General features: G+C 44.9%; 1 protein-coding gene across 1 annotated transcript in view; it reads left to right on the plus strand.

Moving 5' to 3' along the window:
* Positions 1–20,118, plus strand: part of INPP5A (inositol polyphosphate-5-phosphatase A) — a 247,976-nt gene that overhangs the window by 158,084 nt on the left and 69,774 nt on the right. The window contains exon 9 of the mRNA XM_054382194.1: positions 13,736–13,820. Within this exon, the coding sequence (XP_054238169.1) occupies positions 13,736–13,820 (85 nt within the window). The remainder of the gene's footprint in view (positions 1–13,735; positions 13,821–20,118) is intronic.

Below are 20,118 nucleotides of genomic sequence, written 5' to 3' on the forward strand. Positions count from 1 at the left end.
GAGGTTTGAGCAGTGTGGGCAAGGCCCATCGTTAGGTGATTTTTCTCTTGGCTCCTCTGGCCTCTCCTTTGCCTGCACTTTGCAGGAGGGCAGTGCAGCAAACCTGCAGGAAGGGTGGTGCTGCCCATGGCAGGCTGGGCTGCAGCACGCAGTGTGCTTCATTAGCTAATTTGGCCCAGGACCTCCCACGATGCCCTGGCAAGGGGCAGGCAATAGGGGTGCGGTGTTAGTGTCAGCGGTGGGTCAGGGGTGTCAGGATGGTCTATCATTAAAATGTGACACTGCCAAAACCTGCCCCGGCTCGCCGGTCCCCAGAAAAGCCGCCGGTGGGCTCCGGGTGCCCGCCGCTGCTGGGAGGCGCATTCAGCTGAATTGTCCATTTTGAGCGCGCAGCCAGCCGCAGATCCGGACCTCCAGAGTGAAGCGATGGGCTGATGGCACAAAGGGGGACTTCTGTAGGAGCAGTGAATAATGGGAAACCCCTTTCATCGGCGCTGCTAACCTTTTGGCAGCCACCAGCAAACTCTATTCTGATCTGCTGATTGGGGAGGACAATACACTGAAGCGCACTTTGAATGAATGCTACCACCAACAGTGTCCCCATTCAGAGGGTTTTGGGAACCATCTTTGACCATTGTCTGCCATCACTCCTTCAGACAGTAGGAAAAGGGAAAGTGAGCACGTCTATAGGGGGAAAAGTACTTCTTTTCTTGGCTTTAATCTCCCTTTAAAGCTTCATAGATCTACATTTCCAGCTGAGCTACTGGAACTATGCAGTGTCAGATAAATACAGAAGAGAGAGGTTTCAAGCTGAGCTTTTAAATCCCCTTATCTGCATGAACTAATAATGCAGATTTAGTGCTGTAAAAAACAGAGACTGATAAGTCTTTTCCTTTAAAGCCTTTAAACTGCTAAAGAGCATTTAACAGCGATGCAGTTCAAACCCAGTGAACAATGCTGAGAAGGAAAACAGTTTAATGAGCTAAACCTTCACTGAATGAAACAGAAACACCTTCTCACAGTTGATTTAGGTCACTGTGGGAGTCAGTGAAAGCCCAGTTCTGTTCACGCTGCATCTTCATAAACATGAATTAAGTAACAGCCTTTCATGTATGGCCAAATATCACAGGAGTTTGGAATACAAGAAAGAAGAGAGTTGGCAAATAAAGCCCAAATGAATTCGTGTAACTGTTAAAATCAGCAGGGAAGGCAGCTTCCCCAGAATTGTTTTGACAGCAAGGTTTTAACACATAGGCACCAATCTGCACAACATCTTCAGATTACTGAGATGGAAAGGGGTTTGGGGGGGAAAACAAAGGGAAGAATGTCAAGTGAATGATTTAAGGCTGCCACTGAAAGTTTTCTCTTGAGAGGACCTATTAATTTTCATAATAGCATGTTTGGGGAGTAGAAGAACTTACTGTAATCTTAGCAGTGGTGTTCTGTAGTGGTTTAGCTTTGATGAAGTTAAAAATGAATTGTGTAGCAAGAAGGAGGCTTTTAAATACAGCTGGTTGGTATCTGCTGAACCAGATTGGTTTTAGCATTTGCCATGCAGCAGTGTGAATGAAATGTGGTGTTAGATGGACTCTTTACAGACCAGGAGAGTTGGTCACACGGGTGTTAAGCAAATATTTGCTTGTATATTTACAAATACAGGCACACTGTATATGTAGAAAATCAGTGTGTGTGTGAGAAAGAGGAGTCCCTGCCAACACTGATGGAAATCCAAACTGAATTTCCAGAGGTCAGTTACGGTAGACAGAGATACAGACATCACTGAACTGGATTTATAAAGAAAATAAAAGCACCTGCTTTATATTTTGTGAGACAAAAAGAATTCTTCAACGCTTATTTTGAATCAGATCCCTGTTTGCATAATACTTGCATTTTTGTGTTTTCTGAAGCTGGAGGGTTTCAGCTGCATGTGAGAACCAGAGAGGAAATGTAGATTACATTTTAGTGTAGCCTTTCATGCATCTGCTGCAGCTCTTGCTTGTGCATATGCCATGTTAATTAACCACATTGGCGTGTCAGCCCCGTTCCTGGGGAGCAGTGTCCACTGAGTTCCATAGCCCTGCTGGGGAGTGAGCAGGAGCTGCAGGAGAGGGGCTTTAAAAGCCTTAAGAGAGTGTTTGGGAAGGACCAGGACGTGAGATGTTAGCCTGATACTGTGTGCCAGCCATTTAAACTTCCTGAAATTATCTGGAGCATTCAGATCCATAAAATGAATGTGGTTTTTTTAAAGAAAGTGACAGTGCTCTTCTGTTTCCCTATTGAAATGTTCCCTGGCCTAGTTCAACAGAAACATTTTTACATTACAACTGTGAAATCTTGGCATAAAGCTCCCCTTTGTGCCCTTCATTATTTTCTCACAAATATAGTCCATTGTCACATAGCTGAAGTTAATTTGATCAACATTGGGACATTTAACTTTTATGTCCGGTCAAAGGAGCTGTTTCATGCTCATTTTGGGTATTCAAAAGAAATGATTACCAGAAAAATAATGTTACTATTAACAATTCAGAGCAATTAGTTTCCCAGGGAGAGGCGATGTGATGCACCGGCTCCACACAACTATTCTTTGTCATTTTATGGATGCTCATCAGTCAACTGTCACATCTTCTCAAAGACCCCTCCAATCTAAATGTTTCTCTTTGGGCTTTTCCCAGAACTAGCAGCTGAATGAGCAAAAGAAAAGCCACTTAGTTTCTAGGCAAAGGAAAACTTCACTCTAAAGATCTGGGTCATTTGAGAAGATCCGAGGAGTAGCTCGTTTAGGGGTGGAGTGAGGCAGGGGTTTGGGGGGGGAGGGAGTGACAGGGGATGGTGATGTTTGGATTTTTCAAAAAAAAAAATTTTTTTTTTTTTTTTTTTGCAACATCAAGCGAAAAGTCTCTGCAATCGTGTGCCTTGGAACATTTAGTGCATTCACGTAGAATGCACTCCTAGGCAAATAAACCTTCCAGCCAAATATCTTCCCACAAAGGTTTAAAACCCCAGATCACATTCAAAAAAAGAAAAAAAGAGACAGCTTTTCATTGCACTCCCACAGGCTCAGTCGTTAATATTCAGCCATTCCCCCCCTCCTCCACCTTGAAACTGAGGTTAAGTGCCCTCAAAATTAGCGTGTTTGTATAATATGCTCTTTAAAGAGTAAATCCAGCAAAATTGTCTTGTTACTTTCAACCTGTCAAATACAAAGACACTTTTTCCTCGCTCCTCGTTTTTCTGCTGGCTCCAGCTTGTGAATACTTGGTGCTGTTGTCAAGAATTCAGCTCCTATTTCCTTCCTCTTTGCACAAACACATCTTGAATTTTATTTAGCTTATATTTTTTAGCAGAGGAAATGTTTTTACTTTTGTGCACTGCAATGGAAAATATTCAAGATTGTGATTTTAAGGACACAATCAATGCATTTCCATAGTAATTGCAAGATGACTGCTGATTGTCCTAGTCAGTAACTTTGCTCTCATTTTGATTTCTTTTGAGTGGAGCTTCCTCCCCCTCCCTTTTTTCTTTTTGGCAGTAATTAATAACCAAATGGGCTATTAATAAATTTACAACATTTCTTGTTCAACATTGTAAATTAAAGATCTGGCTTTTCTTCCATGATAAAAAAAAGAAATCTGTATAAATAGTAGCAGGTTTGGAAGCCACGGTCCAGCTGGAGAATCAACAGTTCAAAATCCAGAATTCGCAGGTGTCACATAGAAAGGTGTCACTTGAACAAAACCCAACGTGGACACACTAAGTCACTTTTCACTTCTTCGAAATGTGAATGGAGCTGAGGCTCTTCCTCTAGAAATAATGAAAATCAAAGCTCTGAGGTGTCCAGGAGAGGGTTTGGATGATTGTTTTTCCAATCACAGACTCACTGCCCTGTGCTGTGGGTCGCAGTGAGGGATTCCACCTCTGCTTGGCACTCTGAGCTTTCACCTCATCTGCCCCAAGGGCTTTACTCTTCTTCACCTCTTTTCCAGCAGCAGGTTCTCCTGGAGCTGCCTGCATTGACTGTTGTGTTGTTTTGGCACAATGTAGTTGAGGTGACTGCAGGCGTCAGGAGATGTGTGGTAGAGAGTCACCTTTCCTAGGCAGTGTGCAACTGAACACAGACAGCAGAAGAAAAGAGACACCACCTCTTAAACCAGAAATGGCACGAATAACTTGTTGCCTGCGTGATCCTGCTCTGAAAACAGCTTTATATGAGAAAGGTGTCACATTCTCATCCAGTTTTATTTCTCTTTCTTCCTGTAATTTGTTCCTTAGAGAGTCTGGAGCTGGATAAAGAGCAGTCATTAGCGTCCTGCTAAAGGTGACACTCGCATCAGCATTCGTTGTGGTTTGTGTCTTCCAAGCTATTCTGTCATACAGCCTTACAATCTTCCTGGATAGCTGTGATTCAATTAAGAAGAATCTATATGGGCTGTTGATCCAATTTTTATTCCTTTGCAGAGAAATGAAAACAAATTGCTGTTGTGATTTTATTTACCAAGCTGATAGTTACAAACCAGAGAAATGGTTGAAAGAGCTGTGTCCTGCTCCCATTTGAGCCATCTCCCAGGATTTCCAGTCCCTGAGGAGTGCAGGATCCCCTGGGTAAGGGGGCTGCTGTCTCTGAGCCTTGTGTTTCATCTTGGAAAGACAAGCCTTGTCCCAAACAGCTACATAACCAGCTGGAAGTTAGAGCCTTTTTAGCCACTTGCCTGTCTGTACAAATGCAGACTTGGCAGTTGTTCTTCATGGACTGACAGGTAAAGAGTTGTAACTGCTCCATCTCTCAGGAGACCTTCGTTATCTTCCTTCCCTCAGTGCAGGGTTTAAGATGCAGCTAAGATGATTCAGTTTCTCACTCCTGCAAGGAAAATGGCCCTGCTCTCTCTCTACCCACCAGAATGTGCTTTGTTCAAACCTGATGTTGTCAGCTCTAAATTTGTAGCCATGTTCTTTTTTGAAAGCAGGGGGTTTTCCCCTCTCTTTAGCACTTCAAATGTTTCTGTCATGTCACCCATCATTTGTTTCCTCCCTTAGCTCGGCAGTCCACTGTAGTGCGATTTTCAAAGGGATAACTGCCCAGGCTGACAATCGAGGGTGTAAAATGTGCTGCTGGTTAGCTTTCCTCTGCACCTTTTAGTCCTCTGCCAGTGCAGGCTTCCTGTGTTTTCCTAGAAGAGGTTGGTGCTGTTCTCCATCACTGCCTCCCCAGCTTGCAGGTTTCTGTCATGAGTAGTGCCCCATGTCATGACGTGGCCACTGTCCTGTCACCTCCTACTGTCTCCTTCACCCACACAGCAATCCACAGGAGATTGGGCTGAGCACCGTGCTTGTGGCAAGCCTGGTGAGATCCAAATCCAGCAAGAACTCATAACCTTTCTACCACTATTCCCATTGCTGAACTGCCCAGGACATGCAGCAGCTCTCTTCTGAATTCTTCTAGATTTGTCACCAAAAATACTTTTCCCCAGTCTTAATGCGTCCGTGGATCAGTATCCTATTGCCACCTATCATTGTTGTTTTCTGGCTTGCTCTTTGCACTTGTAGCACTCAGAGAACACAGGATTTTTGCTTTGCTCCCCACATCCCAGCCCTGCAGAAGAGTGAGCAGCACCTTGTTCTTCGTGCAGTAAAAACAAAGCAGGTATCTGCTGCCTGCTTGTGACCAAGGGCTACCAACATTGAGGAGTTCTGAAAGTTGCAGGGAAGAATTTTAATCTTCTGTGATAAAGGCAGGTCCACAAAGAAATGCAATTTTTACTGTCTTCTTTTCCATCAGATGAAGAGCAAGAGGGTTTGTTTGTAAGCTTAGCAGCAGCGCCGTAGCTCTGGTGCTCTCCTGCAGCAGCACTGACAACTACTTACATCATTATACATGGCTGCTATTTCATTAGGCGAATGTCAGTGTCAGGTAAGATCATGGCTTTGTCAATATAATGAAAATACCAGTCAAGTGAGGAAAAAGTCACCGTTTTCCAGCTCTAAAAAAATTGATTTTTATTGCTCTTCTTGTAATCCTTTCTTTGGATTAAGTATTTATTATTGATGTGGTCTTTCTTTTAATCTTAATAGCTGCTGACATTGTAATTAATTAAAAAAAATAGAACATTTTTTGCCCAAATGGCACTATATTGAAATTAAAAGTGAACATCACATATTAGTTAAACAGCCCTGGCAAATGTCTTGAGTGCTAAGATGATTGCCTGAGCTTCTTGACAATTCCCTTCATCTTGCTGTATGCTGCTTGACCTTTTGAGATGTTTTGGTGTTATTAATCGGTTTTAGCTATTATATCAGAAAGAACAAGGCACAAAAATATGCTAAACTTTGTCTTTTGAATGATAGCACTGCAACACCTTAGGCATGTCAATGTGGGCACTTCCCTCACATCCTTTGAGGCACACTTAGGCAGTCACCAGGTAACTTCTATTCAGAATTGATGGGGATTTGGGGGGAATTTGTTTCTAAACCCATATCTCAGAGTGCAGAACGGTGCAAGTTGAGCGCTGGCTATGCCACAGGAGGGAGGCAACACCCAGAAGAGAGGCCAGGGTCAGCTTCAGAGTTTCCTCCAAAACCTTTTCTGAAGGTGATTCTCCATATAGCCAGTTTCTTGAAGTACAGATGTGTGAGCTGATCTCTTTGACTGAAGCTTATCAAGGAAAAAGTGATGAGGACAGAAAAGGCACAAGTCTGGAAGGCCATAGAGCAATCCTGTGTCTAGTTTTGTGTAAGCCAGCACCTCATGTTTCATCTTGTGATCTTCAGTTCCTTAACATGACTGTGGTAGAAAACAGATTTCACTGTTGTCGTTCCTTGACTTTCCACCAGAAGTCACCGCAGGAGTTGTTACTACCTCTGGTATTGCAGACCTTGGCAAAAGAAACCTTCTTATCTGTAGGTCACTATCTCCAGACCAGCTCTTGGCTCCCACCCATGGGATGGTCAATTCACGTTCTGCTTTTTCTGTTCTTACCCGTTTCTGACTATTTCTCTTTGGGATAAGGTCCTCTCTTCTCAGGAAAAGGTTAGTGAGTGTGCCCTTTGCATAAGTGTGGCCATGAGGCACCAACCTGTTGCCCCCAGGGTCTGCCTGTGCCCAGCAGCACTGCCACTGCTCTGGGAGCCTTTCAGTGACCCTGCCATGATGTTTCCGAAGAGGGGACACAGGCAAGGGATCCAGACTCTACACACAGCCAGGGTGCCCACATCCCAGCTGGCTCTGTCCCCATCGTGTTCCCTGAACCAGCTAAGACCACCTTAGCCAGAGGTGCAGGCCAGCGTGGCTTTTGCCATATCCAGATCAAAGCCGGACCCTGTGGTTCAAGGCTCTCCTCAGGTCAGCAGGGAAGAGGATAAGCAGAGTAACCTGAGAAAGGATTGTTGCACTGGGGCTGTCCTCTCCTCCCTGCCTAGTTAGCTGTGATTTTCCAGCTCCTTAGGAAAGGACATTTCCTACAGGCAGCTGCATGTCCTCTGTAAAAGCAGCTTTTGGACCTTTAACGCCTCTGCAGGGTAATGTGCGACAGCAAAGAGGTGGTGGAAGGATAAAGCCTTCCCCCTGGAGCTGCACGAGAGCCTCAGAAGTGCTCTTAAGGGCCAGGATTTAGCTTAACCACATCCAGTTATTATAAAAATTTGCTCACTGAATAAAATATGGCTTGACCTCTGGATTGTTCCTTCCCAAGAAACGTGACAGTGTCCCTCCTTCTCCACCATTCAGCCTGCCTGGCAGAGCTGCAAGGTTTTTTTGTTTTGTTTTGTTATGTTATTGTTGTGTTTAAAAACAAAAAAGGGGAAAAAAAAAAAAAAAAGCCCCTCAAGGCCCTCTTTTCAGTGGTGTCAAGTTAGGATGAATTGGCCAGGGAGGCATGTTTATAGACTGTGTGAAGAACTTTGTCTTTGTGTGGGAATGCTGGTGACACTGGTATGGCTTGCCTGAATGAACTGCGATGACGCGGCTAATAAGGTGTCCCGCTGAGCGCCGCCACAGCCTTTCTCAGACCTCCCACTTAATGCCATTCAGCTCCAGCTCAGTGTAGCTAATTTTTCCCATTCCCTCAATTCTTTAGGCCTCCTTACAAACAGAAAAGTCAACTTTCACACCGAGGAGAAGATAAGTGCTTTAGGAAATAATCGTGTAAACAGAATGTTACCTTCTGACCTGATGCTGATACCTTGGTCTGGGACAAAACCCAGCTGGCTATTGCATTAGACATGGCTATTAAAGGAATAATGCTGCTGATCCTCCTTACAAAGTGCCCTGAGAAATGGTTTAGCCAAATCACAGTGCCTCTTGTCACACTGAATCATGTTCAGCTGCTCTCTTCCATGACCAAATTGCTGATATTTAGCCTCTCCCTTGTCTCCCCCTCTCTGTGATGACACGGCGGGGGGGGGGGGTAGTGTGACAGCAAGGGAAAGTCAGTCAAGTTTCCTATTGCCCTGTTACTTGCTGGCTGATTTTCAGTGCTTTGAAACACGTAAAGAGTACCCCATGGAGGTTTTATAAAAGAGGGTGCATTTCATAAAGTACCTTTAATTGTAACTACTCTAAGGAGTGCTTTAAATTCGAAGTGATTCGATCAAAGTGATTCCAGAATTGTTCATTTTAAGACCACACTAAGCAATTCCTTTTGGTGTTCTGCCTAGAGACTAACATTAATTGCTAGAGCCAGATTTCCAATAGTACCAAGGAGAAGAGATGAGCCTCTGCCTCTTACTGGGTGTTATGCTTGGTAAGAACATGGCACCAAGGTCTCTCTGAATGGCTTAGAGAAAGCTTCTTCTTCCCAATCCCTTACGCTGGCACTGCCACCCAGACCGAGAGGGCTGCCTTTACATCAAACAAATTTGACATACCCTCACCTCCAAGGCCAGACCCTGAGCATTCACTTCTGCTGTGGTTCTTGTTTCTCTGGGGTAGGTGTCCTGCAGCCCCTGAGCTGGGGAGCAGTTTAAACATGAGGAAGATTTTTTTTCACTCTGAGGGTGATGGAACACTGGAACAGGCTGCCCAGAGGGGTTGTGGAGTCTCCCTCTCTGGAGATATTCAAAACCTGCCTGGATGTGTTCCTGTGTGGTCTGCTCTAGGTGCTTCTGCTCTGGCAGGGAGGTTGGACTGGATGATCTTTCAAGGTCCCTTCCAATCCCTAACATTCTGTGATTCTGTGTTGTCACAGGCAGGCTGGTCCAGCTCAAACCAAAGCTGTTCAAAGGCATAGCTCAGGGGTTTTCAGAGGTTTTTCCTAATTCTTCAGAACAACAGACAGGTTTTGTCACAGATATTTGAGAATTGAGTCAGGGGACTGTCACACTAAAACACACCGATAAGGGGAGGTCCTTTTGCTGGAGATGTCACTGACACAGCAGAGAAAAGACATTTCCAGTGCAGGCACAGGAACTGCTTTCTGGGTTTGTAAGGCAGTTGCTGACACCCAGTGTGAGGCAATCTGCAATTGTTAGACCAAAATAAGAATCAAACATGTTTGTTTTGCAGCAAAGAAATTGATGGAGTGAGTTAGCTTTAGTTTGCTGTTATCAGTGACATTTACTCCTTAAAAAAAGTGTGAGCCATGGGTCCGATTGACTCATCAAGACATTGAAGCATGTGACTAACTTTGACTGTTATCTTCACTTGAAAGTTACAACTGCTTGAGTGTTTGCTTCCTTCCTTGTCCTGTCGCATCTAAAAAGCTGCCCAGCTCTATTTCAAAATCTGTTTGCACTCTGCCTCATCTCAAAATATAGCAAGACTGGAAAAGAAATTGAGAATAACAGTGTATAGCCATCAACTAAAAATGTAGAATTAGCCTGAAAGTGGCAAAAAACAATGAGGGTGATGTGTTCCAAGTGTGACGAATCTAATGAATTCATTAATCTGCAATGAAAAACAGTGTTTCTGTGGAACTGGCAGATGAGAAGTCACCCCTGGTGTTTAAGCCTGCGTCCTTTAAGCAAGATCCCAAACAACCCCATCCTAAGTGTGCATTTTTTTGCCATTGGTCCTTATTTTCTATATCAAATTTGTTCTTTAATTTCCAAAATATGCAGAAGTCAAAGCTGTTTCTCTGGTATGTGCGAAGTGCAAATCAACCCTTTTCTCCTAAGCACTACCTTCCAGAGCAAGAACAAAGGGTGAGAAGAGCAAACATGTTCTCCCAGCTGTTTCCAAGGGAAGACTTCTCTCTCTGGAGGGGAAGGGCTGTGCTCTGGTCAGAAGTTCTCTTGTTTATTTGCCTTCCAGCACTGGGTACTCTCTGCCAGCCCTTCATCTCTTGGTGGCCCTGCCTACCTCAACAGGCAGCACAGCTGATTGAGGCATTGATGATCTTCTGTTTGCTCTTGCACATGGAGCTGTGCAAGTGAAACTCATAGCTTCTGTAGGTCACAATGTTTTTACCTGAGTCATCTCTTTTGTCACAAGCTATTTAGAGGATTTGTACAGGACAGTGGAGCCTTAAAGTACGTTGGAGCCATTCAGAGTAATCTGGTAGTCAGCAAGTGCAAGCTAAAGGAAACAGCACTAGGTCCTACCACTAAAACTGTAAGATTAATGCTGGTGACACAGGTTGGCTGCTTTCTTTTTATATGATTCAGATTTATCACCCCATTGACTGATTCATGGCAACATTTTTAAAGGATCATTTGATTCATGGATAAAGAAAGGGTTTTGTTATAGAAACAAATGGCACTGGAGAGTAACACAGATCTTGAAGCCTTCCTAGTTCATTTGCAGGCACTTGTTACAAAAAAATTGTCCTCTGAGTTCTCATTTCCTTGCACAAGTGAGGAACTGTGTCCATCTGTAGTTTAGGGTGCAGAAAGGAGGAGTGGGACAACTGAGTAGCTCTTGCCTCAGCCCAGCACCCTGGTCCTGCTGGGACTCAGTGTTTTGCAGTGTTTGGTTTCTATCCGAGGCCCCCCAGCACTGGATGATTTTCCTGCATGTTCCTGGGGGAGGAGAATTTGCTGTGCTCTTCCTCATTCCATCTCCTGTGCTGACTTGGAGTCTGAGTTTAAAAGACAACTGAGAGGTTTAGCTCTTGTGCCAGTGATTCAATGCAATTGTAGGCACCAGTGAGTGCTCCAAGCCAGAGCTGGCAGTGCTAAACAGCTGCATCAAGAGAAGTGTAGCCAGTGGGTTAGGAGAAGATATTCTGCCCCTTTACTCTGCTATTGTGAGATGCCACCTCAAATACTGTATGCAGTTCTGGTGTCCCCATCATAGGAAGAACACACAGCTGTTGGAATGAGCCCAGAGGAGGACCACAAAGATGGTCCAAGGGCTGGAGCACCTCTGCTATGAGGATAGGCTGAGGGAGCTGGGGTTGTTCAGCCTGGAGAAGAGAAGAATCTGGGGGAACCTCATAGCTGCCTTTCAATACCTGAAGGGATCCTATAGGAAGGCTGGAGAGCAACTTTTCATAAGGGTGTCTAGAGACAGGACAAGGGGGAATGGTTTTAACCTGAAGGAGAGTAGGTGTGGACTGGATCTTAGGAAGAATTTCTTCAGTATGAGGGTGATGGGACTCTGAAATAGGCTGCCATGGAGGTTGTGGCTGCTTCCTCCATGGAGGTGTTCAAGGACAGTCTTGAGCAGCTGAGTGTAGTTGAGAGACATCCCTGCCTGTGGCAGGGAGGTTGGAGTAGATGATCTCTGAGGTCCCTTCCAACCTACATCATTCTTTGATTCTATGATATGATTCTATGAACTAATCCTAAGATATGGGAAATCTTGGACTAATAACAAGTTGCAGTGGCAAGGACAGTAGGTTACATGTGTGTATAAAGCTGAGTCACTTAAACCTCATTTAATTGTTAGGTGTCCCAGATCATTAACAAGTACATACCTGTGACCATCCCTTGCTGTACCACTGTTGGTAATTATACTGTACACCTAAGTGTCACCACCTGGGGAAAGAAGATAAGTCAGAGACCACCTAAAGCTCATTTGTGAGAAGTAACATTTGGACAAAAAGGGTCTGTCATGAGACCCTTTTAAAATGTCCAACAAGACAAACTACAAGGGGAGCAACTGGTTAAAACCATCCATTTTAAAGCTGGCATTGATTTGTATGCAAATCATGTTTAAATCAGGTAATGTGCAGGACTATGAAATGGACTTTAATCAATTGATCAGGAGCAGCCTAATCAGCTGTTTGGTCCATCAGGTAGGAGCCATTTAACTGGCTGGTTTTGGAGCAGTCTGTTTATTTGGAAGTTCTGTCTTTGCATAATAGAACCTCAGGCATCCTTCTCATCCTAGCGATTTGTTCTAAGAGGCCTTCTCTCTAGACCTTGATGTCATTCCTGCAGTATCTGTCATGTCTTTGTCAGCAGTAAATGGCAATGAGCAAAGCCAAAGCTTAAGATATGGATCAGCAGAGCTGGCAAACTGCAGGGAGCTTTTCTCTGTGTGAGTTCACAGGATGTTAGGGGTTGGAAGGGACCTCTGGAGATTGAGTCCAACCCTCTGCAGAGCAGGACCATAGAATCCAGCACAGGTCGCACAGGAACACATCCAGATGGGTCTTGAAAGTCTCCAGAGGAGGAGACTCCCCAACCTCCCTGTGCAGCCTGTTCCAGTGCTCTGTGACCCTTGCAGTGAAGAAGTTCCAAGTTGAGGTGGAACCTCCTGTGCTGTAGTTTATATCTATTGCCCCTTGTCCTATCACAGGGTGCACCGGAGAAGACCCTGTCCCCTCTCTCTCGACACCCAGCCTCTCAGTGTTTTCCAGACTAAACAGAGGTCTCTCAGCCTCTTCTCATAGGGCAGTACTCCAGTCCCTTAATCATCCTTGTAGCAGTCTGTTGGACTCTTGAGCAGATCCCTGTCCCTCTTGACCTGGGGAGCCCAAAACTCCATGTGTGAGTTGTATCCCGGAGTCGGCGAAAATGGTGTTGGCAAGTGGTGGCGCAGTAAATGGTTTAACTTCTAAGTTCTCATTTTCTTTTAACATGCCATGAGGGCACTCATCAAACTGTACAGGTTCAGGAGTGACAGGCTGTTCTCAGTGCTTGCTGGGAGCTGACAGTAGGCAGTATTTATGAACAGTACCTGCAATAATTTGTCAGCTGTGTGGAGGGTTTGGAGATTTTCATACCAGGAAAAGATAAGTCTTTACAAGAGATTTTATTTCACCTGTGCTGAGTTGATGCTGGCTGGTGTCCACACAAGCTGCTCTGTCACTGTCTTCCTCAGCTGGACTGGGGAGAGAGAATAGAGCAAAATTAGGTCACAGAATCACAGAATGTTAGGGATTGGAAAGGACCTCCAGAGATCATTGGGTCCAGCCCCCCTGCCAAAGCAGGATCACCTAGGGCAGGTCACACAGGAACACGTCCAGGTTGGATTTGAAAGTCTCTAGAAAAGGAGATCGAGATAAGGGTCTAGATACAGGTGGGGAGGTCACTCACCAGTCACCATCATGGGCAAAACAGATTTGACTTGGGGACATTAGTTTAGTTTATTACCAATCAAATCAGAGGAGGGTAACAAGAAATAAACCCAAGTCTCAAAACACCTTTCCCTCACCCCTCCCCTCTTTCCAGCCTCAGCTTCACTCCCAATTTTCTGTCTCCTTAATGTGGTTAATACGTTGTTCCAATACAAAGTGATACTTTTGATCATTCCAATAACTGTTTCTGAGATTGTGCCTGGAAGATGTGTGTGTTTGTGCAGCCTCTCATGCCTGTGCAGCTGAATGACAGGCTTGTTTTCTTTTGTTTTGTTTTCCAGAATTATAGATCAGCGGTTTGAGAAAGTTTCCTATTTTGTCTTTGGAGATTTCAACTTTAGACTGGATGCCAAAGCAGTAGTAGAGGTAGGACTTTTATTTTTCCTTCTGTTGTAGACCCTACCAGGTTCAATTTCTCGAATATCTTTTCCTGTGGAAAAGCTACGAGTGAATTAAGAAGCTAATCTTAATGTTGACACCATGCCTGCTTAAGAATGCTTGCACAGGAGCATCTGACAGGCAACTAGAAGTCACTGCTGTGTCTCTGCTGGAGCAGTGAACCCAGCTGGCCTGCTGCATGGCTGCTCAGCAGTGCTGTGTGAAGCGGCTGTTGGCTGTAGGTGCCAGTGGCCTGCAAAGCCCTTGCCACCCCTTCATGGTCCTGTGTGTGGAGAGGAGAAAATGTGGGTACTCACCTGAGATGAGAGCTGGAGCAGGCAGGAGCCACTGCCTTTGCCAGGCATGTGGATTCCCTGTCTGAAACCTCTTTGGGCTGCAGCACAGGACACCACATTTCTGCTGCATGTTGTGGCTGTTGCCCTGTGTTTGTAGCTCCCAGTAAATCTGAGTCATTTACTGCAAGCAGAGTAAAACGCTGGTTTATCCTCTGCTCCGTGGGAAGAGAGAGAAAGAGGCATTTCCTCAATGTCTGTGACAGAACTCCACATTTCTAAAATGCCAGCAGGCATTTGTGCAGTCCTTTGTGGCAGTAGCATCTCTGTGTGGAAGGGTGACTGGAAGATGTGTATAAAGCCAAAAGGAATGCGGCAGACGTTTTTCATCAGCAGCTGAGATTGCCTTGAATTTACTGCTGAAGCTCAGTTCCAGCTAACATGGGGTCAGAAACAATATCCAGGTTGGAAGCCAATTTAATCTCATGGCTTTCCATTTTAATTCTCAGAGATACTGTAGTGTCTTTTTGGTGTCCTTGAGGATAGGCTTGTATCTTCTGAACCAAAAGCTTTTAGTTTGTAAATCAAGCAGCAGGAAGCAAGTGGCCTGTGAGTTAGAGGCTGGTTGCCACTCACACAGTGTGGAGCAGTTCTCCTTCCTTATGTGGTGGCCAGTCCTTCCTCTGTGGACAAACAGGGCTTGGGCATTACAGCACTGCATGTGTAGTTAGTAGCTTCCTCCTGGGATCCTTTATGCACTGCAGCCATTTAACCAACAAACTCAAAGCACAACTGAAATGCACTCAAATCACTGGTTCAGAGTGTGCTACTCCATGCTGCCTATGAGAAGCACTAACCCCTGCCCTGCCACACTACAGTTACCAGAGGTAGCACCAACGTTTATAGATTGCTTCTTTCTGACATGTTCTGCCTGTTTGGTCTTTATTCAGTGGTGGTGCCACAGTATGACTGAGAATGCTGCTGTCTGAGAACACCTCTATCAGTCACGCTGCAGAATTATCTCCTGCACCCAGTATTGATGAAGGGCACTATAAGTTTTTCTTAAGGTCCTCACTGCCTGGCAGTGCAGGGCTGAGCCTGCAGAGAATGTTTGCTTTATTGTCCTTGGAGTGAGAGTCCTGCACTCAGATCTTGCGGTGTCAAAGCCACCCACTTGTAACAAATAACGTCCCCAACCACGGATGGTGCATACTGAGCAACCTGCACCACAGTGAGAGTGCAGGGGATTCTTAGTCCTGGCACTCTGCTCTTCATCTCATGGATGCTTCAGCAGCATCAGTTCCGGTGGCACATGAGTGCAGCAGGTGCAGTGTCAGGGTAACTCAAATTCATTGTGCTCGCTCTTCCTAGGTAAGGTGCTACCTCTGTGTGTGAGTGGAAAAACCGTTACAGTAAGACACTGTTAGGTCCCTTTTCTGAGAACCAGAACTTCACTCAGCTACTTTGCAACATTCATTTAACATAACTGAAGCTGGTCTAGAAACTTCCACCTGTAATTTATGCACACGCAGTTAAAGTCACATTAAGTTTGTTCTGCAGCCTTCTGCATTTAGTACAGTTTATAAAGCAGACTGGCAGAGGGTGGAAAACATGTAGGAATTGGTTTTCTTGTGCAGTTTACTGCACAGAAGTGGTGATACAGGCAGTGTGTCTTTGATAGCACCCTAATACCAGAATAGCCATGGGTCAATAGTAAGCATCCAGCACTCTGCTCTGGCTATAGTAAAGTCAGACTCCTAGGAGACAGAGCAGACTCTGAGGTATGACTTGGAAGGGCAGAGTTACAGGCCACCTCCAGCAGGAATTATTCTAGACCTAATGGTTTGATTGTATATAAGATGTATCAGATCCAGTCCCAGATCACTTCACAGACCAGTTTTTAAATGGTGTTTCTCAGCTGTGACATTTCTCCAGAGCTGACAGAGTGCCTCAACCAGGGCTGTGCAGAACTGGCAATGGCAAAAGAGGAACAAAAATGGCCGAAGGTGACAAGTTAACACTCAGTGCCAGGCAAGAGGTGTAGGAACCTCACACTCCAAAAGATCATAGAATAATTTGGGTTGGAAGGGACCTCCAAAGGTCATCTAGTCCAACCCCCCTGCAATAAGCAGGGACATCCTCCATTAAATCAGGTTACCCAGAGCCCTGTCAAGCCTAACCTCAAATATGTCCAAGGATGGGGCCTCAACTCCCTCCCTGGGCATGGGTCCCATGTCCTGGTCCTTTGTGGCAGTCAAAACATCTGCCTGTGTGAGCTGGTATTAACCATCTTTTGACTGTGTAGTCAGTACGAGGAGTTTGAAGGGTTAATCCATTGATCTGTCATCTTTGAATATATTACTGAATCTGTCTCTGCTTTTCTTGCTGACCTTTTGAATTCCCTCTTAAGACCACAGCGTGCTGAATGCTTGGACACTAAGATGCTACCAGCAATACATGTGTTGTGCAAACACAGACTGTGCTTATACAGCATAAAATGTGTGTCTAAAGCATTTCTCAATTAAGCCATTGGAAGGGACAGTCTGAGGGCTGGTCTAGGCACTGTGTGTGCTAAATCAGATCCCCCCAGATGTTGTGCTTATTAATTCATAATTAATAGACAGTAAATTGTTAATATGTAATTTGTTAAACATTTTACAGGAACCTTAATCTAAAGTCATATTGATTTCCTTGCTAGGGAAATCCTCTTTACTGTTGTTGGAGCAATCCAAGGTGGGGAATCAATAAAACAGGTAAAGCGTTCTGGCAATTCCGAGGTCCATGTGTGCGTTAGCAGCTGCCTGCTCCGGGGGGATAAGCTGGCAAGGAAGAAATAGGACCTCTGTAGCATAACAAGCACAGCAAATACAGTTGGTTTACAGTACATTTGAATTACAGCTTGAGCATAATTTGTAGCTTGGCCTGTTAATGTTCAGAGAAATACCTACAGGTACAGCCCATCCATTGAGGTATGGTGAGGTTGTCCTCAGCCTGGAAGGGGCCAAGGATAAGGTTCCACTGTAGTCTGCTTTTCGTGGGGCAATGTGTGATTCAAAATACAGGGAGCATGAGAGGGTCTGGAATCACAGGGATTTTGCTGGAGTCTCAGACATTTGTGAGCTTTGGATATGTCCCAGTCACTGAGGACATCAGGGTCTCTTTGCCAGGTCTCAGCCATCATCACTCTAGAGATCTCTCCTAAGGCATGCTTGATGCCACCCTTTGCTTGGGTCAGGCTTTAGGGCCCATGCTCTCTTCACTTGAAAACAAACATATGTAACTATAAAGCTACCAAGTGTTAATTAGAAGGGTTCAGTAATGCCGTGGTAATAAGCCTCAGAGGTGTGCCCCTCTTGATCTGCTGGCCACACTCTTCTTGATGCACCTTATTGTCACAGCATTTCACAGGAGTGCTAGTTTGTCATGTTGCTTGGGGTAGAAGGTGGTTCTCCTTGAAATTTTTTGAGAAGTTCAGCTCTTCCTTTTTTTTTTTTAGAGGTAATAGAGGTAGGTCACTGTAACTCTTTCAATGGGCCAGCAGTGTGCTCCTGCACCCTAGAAGGCAGCTATATCCTGGGCTGCATCAAGAGGAGTGTGGCCAGCAGGGCAAGAGAAGGGATTCTGCCCATTTACTCTGCTCTGGTGAGACCCTATCTTTGAATACTGCATCCAGTTCTGGTCATCATAAGAAGGACACAGAGCTGTTGGAGCGAGCCCAGAGGAGGGCCATAAAGATGATCCAAGGGCTGGAGCACCTCTGCTGTGATGATAGGCTGAAGGAGCTGAGGTTGTTCAGCCTAGAGAAGAGAAGACTGCATGGGGAGCTTTATAGCTGCCTTCCAATACCTAAAGGGAGCCTATAGGAAGGCTGGGAAGGGACTTCTCATAAGGGCGTCTAGCAGTACCACAAAGGGGAATGGTTTGAAGCTGAGGGAGAGTGAGTTTGGGCTGGATCTTAGGAAGAAGTTCTTCAGTACAATGGTGAAGAGATTCTGGAACAGGTTTCCCATGGAGGTTGTGGATGCCTCCTCCATGGGGGTATTTAAGGCCAGGCTGGATGAGGGCTTGAGCAGCTGAGTCTAGCTGAGAGGCAGCAAAGTTGGGGTAGATGATCTCTGAGGTCCCTTCCAGCCTAAGCCATTCTATGATGCTATGATTGAATTGAAAGGAAATTTGTTGAGGTGACTTTAAAGAAACCTGGAGCAGCAGTGTGAAGGTGTAATGTAGGCTGAAGCTGAAGAACATTGCAGAAACTTTAAAAAAAAAATTATTAGTGTCTTTGTTGTTCATAAGAGGTGATGGGTTAAATGCTTGGGGCTTCTGAAGTTAAACAAAACTATTGGGCTGTCAGCTTAACAACACCAGAATACTAACATCTCTGAAGCATATTAAGGGTAAGAAGGGAACTGAAGGTTGTGGAGGGGTTTGTCCCAAAGAGCTGATGAGGGCAGATTCTTTTTGTTTGATATGATAAAGAAATGAAGTTACTGTGAGTGAGTGCAAGGAAGAAGTAGGTGAATTCTCTTCTGTCAGTCCCTGGGAGCAAGCAGCCTGTCCCCTGCTGCAGCTGCTGTGACCACACAGGGTTGCACGCTGTGATGGCTCCAAAGCTGTTCACAGTTCCTCTTTTAGCATTAGAGATCTAACTTCCTAAACTTGAAACAACTTATTAGCATCCAATATTTTCTGTAACCTCTACAAACACTTGGGAGTGCAAATGCAGCAGCAGAATCACTCCTATAAATCTCTCCTTGCCCCTCCTCAAGTGGATCTATGGAAGTGCAGTGGGGGGGTCGTGACCCCCGTCAGTAAATTTGTCAGGCTGCCTACGCCGCAGTGTCCTGTGGGCTGTCACTCCGTGCCTCTGACACACAGAGGTGCCCTTTCCCCTCCCTTTGTTGGAGCAGATGTTTGAAAGAGGAGGTCCCATCCAGCTTCCCCCAAATGCTTTGCTCTGTGGGTGATGTGGTGGAGCAGGCAGGAGCCACCTCTCTATGCCCACAGCATCTACTGTGCTCATCAGTGGAAGTGTCTTCTCCTTCTGTCTCAAGGAGTCCCTTTGCCAGTCTGGCTTTATTTAAACCAGCCAAGTGTTAGGTGAGCCTAGAGCAAGAAGAGTATTTTTGCTGTGAGCTGGTCATAGTAACAGCCTGGTTTTGACAATTATTGTATCTTCAGATTTAAAAAAGAAAAAAAAAGAATGCACTGAAACTCCTAACTGTAAATTTTCCTAATCCTATTTGTCCATCTTAGTAAAGTGCAGTCAGGCTTAATAATCTGGGTTTACTTCAGTTGTTTGGGAATAAAAACCCATTTTTGGCTGAGGCTGCTGTTTCAAGAGTCTCTTAAAGTTCTTTCTACTTCCAAGAAAAGAAGCAGCATAATTGTGTGCTCCCCGTTTCCAAAGAATATAAAGTTCAGTGTGCAAGCTGAGCTTCAGGAGAAAGTTGTGTTCATCATAAAACCCATTTGCTCAGGTAAACCACTTGTATCCAGAAAAAAACAGGCTTTATTTTTCCCACACTAAGGGATGTTCTGTGAGGGTTGATAGTGACTTGGTAAGCTAGAAAGGGGATAAGGTGTGTGACATATGAACACTTACAAAGGCAGCAACAGAAATATTGTTTGGGGATTCCACTCATTTTGGCCTACGTATCTGCAGAATAAGAAGCAAAGTCTTCATCCTAAAACCAGGAATCCATGCTCATGCACCTGCCCCAGCTACTTAAAGGGTTACATTCAGCCAGGATATTTCCCTTCTAGGCTCCTGCCAAGCAGCCATTTGATAAGCCATGACTGAAATTGCTGATTAAATGTTTTTTAACAGGCAATAACTACTCATAAAGAAGTTGCATATCCAGCTCCATCACTCACTTGCCTAGTGCCTCTCTGCCACCTCTGACCGTTGGACTTTTTATTATCTAGTAAAATAGGAGCGACTTCATTCTAGCTTGACTTTTAGCTCCTAGCACGTTGCTGATGCTAGAATGAGT

Source organism: Indicator indicator, chromosome 7 (assembly GCF_027791375.1).
Source record: "Indicator indicator isolate 239-I01 chromosome 7, UM_Iind_1.1, whole genome shotgun sequence".
Lineage (NCBI taxonomy): Eukaryota > Metazoa > Chordata > Aves > Piciformes > Indicatoridae > Indicator > Indicator indicator.